The sequence below is a fragment of the Gambusia affinis genome, linkage group LG21, assembly GCF_019740435.1.
Source record: "Gambusia affinis linkage group LG21, SWU_Gaff_1.0, whole genome shotgun sequence".
Classification (NCBI taxonomy): domain Eukaryota; kingdom Metazoa; phylum Chordata; class Actinopteri; order Cyprinodontiformes; family Poeciliidae; genus Gambusia; species Gambusia affinis.
In genome coordinates, this window is record NC_057888.1 from 7812857 (window position 1) to 7822177 (window position 9321).

The window sequence follows — 9321 nt, forward strand, 5'->3', positions numbered from 1 at the left end:
TTCTGATGATATTATGGACTGTAGGTACTATTTCTTGCCACTGCACGTTGAGAAACCGTTTGAACATTGAATATCCCATCTTTGTTATGTATCCGATTGAGTACATGGGTTGAAAAGTATTTGCAAATCACCATAATCTCTTTTTATTCAAGCTTTACACAACTTCCCAATTTCATTGGAATTGGCGCTACCTTTCTTCGTTCATTTAAAAGAGCCGGCACATTGAGTCGATTCGGTTATCACCAACACATATGTCGTCAACACGATTCACTTCCTGTTAGGAGCGGATTACGTTCTTACGCTTTCCTTTCAGTATCGTTTACAGGGAAATCTAATTTTTCACACACATCCCTGATATTGACAAGGCGTGGCTCCACAAGACTAAACAAGCAAATAACTACTTCTTTAACGATCCGCCCCGGGGTGAGCCGTCCACCTTCGTGATGTCGGTGGTGCTTCAGAGCAGCTCAGGCTGGGTTTTGGACTCCCAGTCGCTCATTGACCGAGGCTACACGAGATGCATCACATGGAGAGGGCATCAGAAGTCACATGTCAAGTGCAATTTTAAAAGACAATGCTTTCACATATTAAAGAGTCATTACAACATCAGTGGGAGAGTTGATGGAGGACACTCTGTTATGACTCAGAAAACAGAGAAATCCGCAAAGGTAGACTGTTTAGGCTGCAGGCTAGATCTCTTTGAGTGTAAACAAAATGTGTTGAGACTTGTTCTTGGGTTGATGCCATTTAATATGCAAGTTTTAAAATGATAAGTAGTTCTGTTACCAGTAGTTAATAAAATGTTTTGGATTTCAGAAGCGGAAACGAAAACACTGTGAGCTCAACCAAGGAGAAATTGATGCAAAGGCTTTCCATGAAAAGGTGAATACATTTTGACTGAATTTCAAGTCCAGGGCTTTGCAAAACTTCTCAAAGCTTCTTCTCAACTTGTTGATGCATTCCTTGGTCTTCAGAATGGTTATTCTTATGCATCATTTATCCTCCAAATACTGTTAAAATATTATGCACTACTACTAAAATTCCAAAAACATACAAAGGATAAGTGTTTTTTTTTTTTGCAAGGTGCTGTGTTTTTAATGACATTAGTGATTAAGTTTCTTCACTGAATTTTTTCAGAGTTAATTATAGGGACATACTTATTGTTTTTGAATTTACAGTCCTTTATAAGAGTCTAATAGGATGCAGCAGCTAATAGAATTATGTCAGTGAAAAAGTGTCTGTTATTAGGAAACATGATATGTTTATATAACTGTGGTAACAGATCAGGAGCGTTATTCTGGAGGGAACCAAGTCCTTAGTGGACTCTGCCCAGTCACTTGGATACCTGAGTGGAGAGGCAGAAACATCCCAAGATCCTCTTCCCTCCCAGGACTGCAGACTGGCAGCACTCTGCGATATAGCTAAAGAGCTCCCTCTGTTGGCCGATGAAGAGCAGGAGTGGACACAGTCCCTTCTGACGGAGGAAGGTGGTGCTTCACATGTCGACCTGTTCTCCAAGGTGACGGAGAACATCCAGGCCTGGGCAGCAGTAGTTCCACTGATGGGAGAGGAGTATATAATACCTCCTAACACTGCATTCCTCCTCTCTGATTTCACAAGAATACAACCACTGGTACAATGTGAGTGCAATGAAAAAAGTGTGAAATGTGGAAAATTATACATTTTATTAAATCCATCTGGAAAACCTGTTAGTCACTTAAATGGTTTTAGGAAAGCTATATATATATATATATATATATATATATATATTTTTTTTTTTTTCCAGCTTAATGTTTAATTCTATCATAAATTCTATTCTATTCTATTTAAATTCTGCCAGAAGCAATATTACATTTCTGTGCCACTTCTCTCCCAAATAGGTGGGAGGAGATTTGATGTCATCGTCATTGATCCACCTTGGGAAAACAAGTCTGTGAAAAGAAGTCGCAGGTTATTTGGCTTTCACACGTTTCATCAATGCATTGTGGTGGACAATTAGAAATGCTTAGACAAGTGAGAAGAAGTTCAAAAGTGAGGAGTAGGAGGCAGCATAAATATATGCTTACTCCTGACTATCCCCATCTGTAAACAGGCAGTATCAATTTACATACTCATTCAGACGTTCAGTAAGCAAATCCATATTACTTGCATAAAGCATATAACTAATTTTGATTGCAGTCTAAGCTGTTATTTGCAATATTGATCCTGCGTACAGGGATATATATATATATCATGTTGATTGAGTTTGACCTCATAAATTTTTTTTCCATGAAGATACAGCTCTTTGCCTTCATCCCAGATGAAACGCCTTCCCGTCCCCCTCCTGGGATCTCCAGGCTGCTTGGTAGCCACCTGGGTAACCAACAGGCCCAGCCACCTCCGATTTGTCCGTGATGAGCTGTACCCACACTGGGGTGTAGAAGTTGTTGCTGAATGGTTCTGGGTCAAGGTAGTGGACATCTAGAGCTAAATTATTTATGGTAAGTTTCACAGATGGAGGTTGTTGTTCTAACTAACTTTTCGTCCTTCAGGTCACCACATCGGGGGAGTTTGTGTTTCCTCTAGATTCGCCACACAAGAAGCCATATGAAGTGCTGGTGCTGGGTCGGTATCGTCCTGCCAACGACCACACGAGGTGCGACTGACCTTTGTACAGTAGCCTTCATTTTGGGTACAAATCTAAATCTGAAAAGTGTGTCCAACATTTATATTCCACCCTCTGGGGTTTTAGAACCACTTTTCATTGTAATTCAAGTGCACATGTGTTTGTAGGTGCATCTCCACCAGCTTTGCAAAACATTTAAAGCTCATTCAGAATAAAAGACATTTGAGAACATAAATTTTCAAGTCTTGCCACAAATTCTCAATTAGATTTACATTTGGACTTTGACTCGACGATTGTTAGATTTGACAATGCTTTAATTTCAACCATTTCATCATAGCTATGGCTGTGTGTTTAAAATTGTTGTCCTGCTCAAAGACCTGGTGGAAAAAGAAAATTATCCAACCGTTGTTAAGGTGAAAAACAGGTTCATTAGTGAAGCTTATACAAGATGAGAACAAAGCCAGTATGTTAGAAACACACAAAGTCAGTACAAGTCTTCAGATATTCAAGAACAAGAGAAGTACAAAATATTTGCAAGACAGACAGGCAAGTTACCACGAGAACCGACGTTTCTTTATCTTTATGTCTTGCTGCTGCAGAAACCAGCTATGCCAGTTGACCTTTGGCGTGGCAAGCAGAAAAAGTTATTCCACAAATAAGCATAACACTTGTTAACGTAACACATGTTTATGGTGTTATGTTTGTAGCATAATACAAGCCACTATGAGGAACGTGTATTCAGAGATTCAATGGGTTTATAACTGCTGGGCTTTTTCAAATTTAAAGTTTTAGATGAGGTAAATCCAGCTGATACTTACCGTACTTATGTTTTTTGTTTCAGCCCTTTACAAACCGCAAACGTTCCAGTTGAAGATAAACGTCTGATTGTGAGCGTCCCCTCGGCCTTGCACTCCCAGAAGCCATCACTGTCAGGTAAGTTCTTAAAGTGTGGTGTTTATTCTGCACCACTAGAGGGCAACGCTGCAGCATTGATAAAATCTAAATGCAGGACGACTTCCCTGCATTTACTCCAACTCAGATACTGTTTGTGTTTTATTAATAAGGACAGTACCTACATGAGAAATTATGGGCCAGGGAAGCACCGCTTTATGGAAACAAAACTCACTAAATAAAACCATATATAGACTAAACATAGTCAAAACATGAGCTTCTTTTTGAATGTTATTGTTATACACTAGAGAAGACAATATACTAGTTGTCTATATTTTCTATATTTACAGATAATGGAAACCGTGACAGATCTGACTTGTCAAAAAGTAAACATTTTACATCACACATGTTAGATTTGTCTCAATTGCTCCACCTCCAGTATGCATCTTGCTACTGAGTCTTAGACCTTGGCAAAGCATATGCAGGAACTAAGAATAAGGAAGGCTTGACGTCAGCTCATTCCTTCTCAGGGGAATGCAATTTATGGTGCAGTATGGAGGATGAAACATGGCTGCTGTTTGCTGGTGCAGCACAGAAAAGCTCCCCCCTCATAGAGCTAGATATGATATTATTAAAATACATTGATTTAAATCATAATGATGCCTCCATGGAGCTGGGACACCATAGAGATTCAACAGATTAGGAAAAAGATTGCGCTCGGTTTTTATGTGAGTCTTTGTTTGTGTCAGTGGGTCTCAGCAGGTTTCATTCACAACTGGTTTGTTTGTTCCAGTTGATCCGCTGTTGCTGACCTGGTTTTATTCAGAGATATTTAGATTTTAATCATGTGCGACAAGTTTAAGAATAAGTACATTTTACTTACTTAATTTGAAGAGAGAGAAAAAAAAATCTCCACAAACTGGATTAACTAAGACTTTGTAACTTGTTCAGAAAGAAAAGACCTCTTTCTTTTTTCTTTTCGTTTGTGTTTTCATCCAGATGCGCCGTCCCATTTCAAGATTTATCATAGCGAAACTTTTTCTCTCTTTTCAACTTGAGAGCTGAGTCATGAGTTAAGGACGAGTTAGTCACTGAGCTGCATGTTTGGCCTTTCCACACCGGGGCTTTGTCTCCCTGATGGACACAGAGAGGGGAAAAGAAGTAAGGTTATTCAGCACATATAGGTTAGATGGGTTTGGGGAGCAGACTTTTGAGCTCATTAACTCCCTGAGTGTCGGCTGAGGCAGTGTCAGAGTAGCAGAGAGCAGAGGAAGTGAAACGTATCTGTCAGGTGTTCCTCTCCTGGAATACGAGCACTTATAAAGCCAAGGTCACTGGCAGACTCCTCACAGGGAGGAAAAAACTGTTCAGTGGTGTGAAGGAGTTCTTCAGCTGCCACTTCTGTCTTCAGCCTATTACAAAGTAACAAGTGAAGAGCTTTTATACAAAAGATCCAGGCAGGGGAGCAATGGGAAACCCAGATTGGATTATTCTGTGCAGCATTCCCAGTGTGTTTTGCATAAAAATCCTATTTTAAGGATGCTTTTCTTTTAACACGCTACTATTATTCTCAGCACAACTGTACTCTTCACTATACAGTAGAAAGTGTTCCTGGAGCTAACACAAGGCAGTGTATCATCCTACGTTATTGAAATGCAAGGAAGATGAGCTGTTGTGTGTTTGGCCGCACATTATGTGTAACAATCACAGAATCATTGTTTCTTTGTCTTAATTTTTCACAGAGGTGCTGAAGTTGTATGTTGGAGCTGAAGCCAAGTGTTTGGAGCTGTTTGCACGGAGTCTTCAGCCCAGGTGGACCAGCTGGGGAAACGAGGTGCTGAAATTTCAGCACGTCAGCTACTTCAACCTGGGACCTGCAGATACCTCTAAAGCCGAGGCTACAGAAGACGCTGCGGACAACCGTGCAGAAACATGACTGCAGATATCCTGTGAAAAGTGACAGTCTTAGTGCATCCAGCCTTCCTAGCTACTGAGCAAATGACCGAAGTTCAACACCTGTTGGCTGTTTTTTTCTTTTAACTTTGTTTTTAATAAAGATTTTGCTGCTCCTGCATCACTTTTTGATCTATAATCTGCATGCATGTGGGACCTTTGATTTATCTCTTTTGGTCTGGATGAATCTTAAGGTAGTGATGATGTTGTTTGAGAGATGAAAGAGCATTTCTCTGTAGCTGTTTTGAACCCAACTACTTCCCACACAGCAATCAGACTCCAACTCTCCAGGTTTTTAGCCTTTTGAGTACTCCTTGGCACAGCATGTGTCTTAGGGAAGATCAAAGTAATGCTATTTTTACTCTTTCTATGCTGTTTTAAGCTGAATTTCTAAATGCGGTTGAGAAAAACTGAAACAGGCTTGCGCTGGATGATGCTTCTAAAGCATCATCCACAATTCAATTGTGCCATCAGTTTCAGCTAAAAACAAAATATTTTCACATGTTTAACTGGTCCTTTGCTTATTGGGTGGGGTCTTTCTAATAAATGTGGAGGAAGAGCATGGCCTTATCTTCCGCTCTCTGAGGAAGATGAGGATGAGTTATTGCCTCTGCAGCACACCACACATCAAAGCTAATGAAGCTAGAATGTGACTTCAGCAAAATCACCTACATGTTACTGTCATCATACTGTCCATCTTCAACACGTAGACTCATAAACAGACACATACTATACATATGAAAGCTGACAAGCAAGATCATACTTGGTTCTGAACCAGTTTCTCACTCATACCAGCTTCATCTTTTTTTTGTTTTCGTTCTGGAGTTAATATGGACATTTTGCACCATATTCACCATAAGCCTTTTACAATACTGCTGTGCAGCTAAACTATGTTGTAATTTTTGAAGTGATCAGCTGTTTTTGTTCTCTGGTTAGCATATCTAAGTGACAAGCATCACAAAAATCTAATGGTAACGCCACTGAAGTTGTTTCTACATTTATATTCCCAAAAGATCTCAATTTACACAAACAGAAATGGTAAATGACTGTAGACGATGTCTCATGTTTTTAAACATTCATATCAATCTCCACTACGATGAAACTATTGTAATCTGATGATTTAACTAATGATAACCTGTTTAAAATGTGAAATTTTTGCACAAATATTCATTTTTATTTCACTTGACTTCACTGACCTCAGTCAAAAGTCTGAATAAAATGTGTTTTGAGAAGTTGTGAAGGAGAGGTGCTTGAAAACCTCAGTCAGGTCTCCAAGGAGGTTTTTTCTGATTGTTTCCCTTCAAAGCAAAAAGCAATCAAGTAAAGGACCTTTGATTTTTTTTTATATTCTCATTCTATTCAGAATTTATTATTACATTCATTCAAAGTCACCTCCGTGACTCATGTTGGTATCACTTGCTTTTCAATACCATTTTTTTTGTTTACCTGCTTCATTATCTGTCAGACTCTCAAGCGTGTCAGAACTTCATCTACAAAGGTTTTGTTCTTTGGCTATTTTTGTCACCTGTTTATAAAAATAATCTATTAGTCTTCATGATGCCATAACTTCAGAACAATTCTTCTTTTACTTTATCTTCCTTTTATTTGTTTTTTTTGCTCTTGCACAATGGCCAGCATCTGAGATGACGTCATCGGTTTCTGAAAGATCACAATGCACCAAAGAATGAGGTCATCATCTCTCTCGCAGGCGCCAGTGAAAGTAGGGGTTTCTGTCAAACTAAAGATGAAGCACCAGCACAAAGACCTCACCACACAGCTTCCCTGCTCCCCTGATGGAGCCGCGAAAAATCAGCAACCCAGTGTCCTTTACCAGATCCACAGTAGTCCTTTGCTTTCATTGTGTTCTGGCTGCCCTTCAGCTAGCTAGTTTTACTGTGAATATTGAGATTAATACACAGACATTAGATTTACTTTGACACTAGCCTGAGAGGTTGTTTGTGCTAAAACTTAAGAAAATAAAGATTTTCTTTTTCTAAAAAGTGGTTGGAAACAGAAGTTTGCAAAACCTTTAAATAAATTTTAAGAAATTCTTACTGTCTAAAATGAAATTATGATGAAAGTTTCCTGTTTCGGGTCTGTTATGATTACCAAGTAAAATTTCCTAAATTGCAGAATATTTGGAGATACACTTTGTACACTTTTTATTGTCATTAAGCCAAAATGGAAGGAACTCTATGTTTCTGAAGAGTGATTAACATTATAATATTATGTAGAGCACAATAAAGGCAGTTTTACATAATACTGCTCCTTTAATATTTCCACATGAAGTTCTTCCTGTGGGAGGCCATCAATTTTGTGAAATGAGCAATTTCCTCTGACAGAAAAATACCCCCATAGCCTGATGCTGCCAACACCGTACTTCAAGACAATCAGCCAAGTCAATGTTTGGTAAAAGCCATGAAGCCCTGATCTATTATAATGCCCTGAAATATTAGAAAATAATAGGAGATGGAAAAAAAAAACCAAAACAACAATTTATGAGTATTCTGATTTTAGAATGGATAAAACACTTTGCCCGAGGAGAATATTCCACATCATCAGAAGCAATTCTTTTCAAACTTTCCAAAAGATGTTATGTTTAAAGGGCTGCAGGAAAATAAGGCTCCAAATAGTACAAAGCTTTGTCAATAACTTTGCTCACAGGATGAAAAACAAATCCTGTGGTTCAGAAACAGCCACACAACAGACCAGCCGTCGTCAGGGCCAAAATCTCCCACAGGAGGCTGCAGGGAGGGATCATGGAGATAATTATTTCCTAAGAGGTGCTTCTTCTTCCCGTCTGCTACCATCCCAAACTCCGGTCCTACATGCTTGCATTTAATAGAAATACTTTTATTTCTCTGGCTAAAGTAGCCATGAAAGCACAGCACACTTATTAGTTTCATCAGTCCTCTTCTGAGGGAATGAGTAATCTGCAGTGGAGCGTGCAAACCTGAAGACATTTCCCAAGGTATACATTTATTACCACTAGCTCTTGATGTTTAAGGCAGCAGCTTTAGTATGTTGTTACATTTCAAAAGAGGAGTTTTATAATTAAAACTCAACACAGGTTTCTATAAAAGAACCTAGAATTCTACTATAAAGGGATATAAAGATATAAAGGGAATATCTTAGTTTGTCTATTTTCTATTTTATTTTAAAACTACTCACTGTTACAAACTAGTAGTCAAAACGGGTTTTAGTTAATTACTAATATGTATTAAATAGTTTCTTTCCCCTTAAAGGCTCAGTTTTTTTCAGAAATTTGGATAACTTGATACAAATGTCCTCATTTTTTTTCATATTAAACTTACATGTTTTAGATTATCAATAACATTTATATATCAGACAAAAATAGTCTGAGTAAGTACAAAAAGCTGTCTTCAAGTGAACAATTGAAAAGAACTTTTGTTTGAATCCTGGAACTTCTTGTTTCAAGTGTTACCAACTCCACCACCCTGCAGCCCCACATGGACCTTATCACTGCAAAACCACAATCAATATTTTTGTTCAATAGAACCCGTCTGACAACTTGAGGTAGGCTAAAAGTTCTCAAAGGCATCTCATCATGGCGCAATCTAAAAAAAAGGTTCGAAGCAAACTTTAGAAATCAAAAACGTATTTTGAGACTCTTGTGAATCAAAGTGAGTCATTATCCAAAAATGGAGAAAACACTGAACTGAGGTAAACCTTCCCAGGAGAGGGAAACTTAGGTTTAAGAGTTGAACAGGACCTTAATTTAAAGTTTATAAACATTTTGGAGTGGCCTGGTCAAAGTGCAAACAGTCAAACAGGTCATTCATGCTTAAAAACTCTTGAGAAGAAAAGTGAGATAAAAATCCTCCTCAAAGATTGCTTTAAAAGCAACAGTT

The 9321-nt window shown here is 38.5% G+C and overlaps 1 protein-coding gene and 1 long non-coding RNA gene across 3 annotated transcripts; one reads left to right on the forward strand and one right to left on the reverse strand.

The window, feature by feature from the left end:
- Positions 1-267: 267 nt before the first annotated feature.
- mettl4 (methyltransferase 4, N6-adenosine) lies at positions 268-6157 on the forward strand. 2 transcript variants are annotated; one of them, XM_044104378.1, is made up of 8 exons: positions 268-668; positions 817-882; positions 1391-1640; positions 1881-1950; positions 2275-2449; positions 2532-2635; positions 3447-3538; positions 5239-6157. In XM_044104378.1, exons 1-8 carry the CDS (start codon positions 444-446, stop codon positions 5430-5432), a joined length of 1176 nt encoding a protein of 391 aa, XP_043960313.1. In that variant the 5' UTR covers positions 268-443; the 3' UTR covers positions 5433-6157. The 2 variants fall into 2 exon arrangements, with proteins under 2 accessions (XP_043960313.1, XP_043960312.1); XM_044104377.1 differs by having other exon boundaries at positions 290-668; positions 1283-1640.
- LOC122824138 lies at positions 1490-3509 on the reverse strand. Its single transcript, XR_006369451.1, has 4 exons — positions 3424-3509; positions 3161-3225; positions 1853-1931; positions 1490-1558 (listed from the first exon to the last, which is right to left on the reverse strand). It is a non-coding gene; the product is annotated as an uncharacterized LOC122824138 (long non-coding RNA).
- Positions 6158-9321: the final 3164 nt, after the last annotated feature.

Excerpts from the sequence above, each read along its gene's own strand:
- mettl4 (XM_044104377.1), top strand. The coding sequence starts at position 444 with ATGTCGGTGGTGCTTCAGAGCAGCTCAGGCTGGGTTTTGGACTCCCAG. Across the intron at positions 669-816 it reads AAACAGAGAAATCCGCAAAG|AAGCGGAAACGAAAACACTG; the intron begins GTAGACTGTTTA and ends TTTGGATTTCAG. Across the intron at positions 1,641-1,880 it reads AATACAACCACTGGTACAAT|GTGGGAGGAGATTTGATGTC; the intron begins GTGAGTGCAATG and ends TCTCCCAAATAG.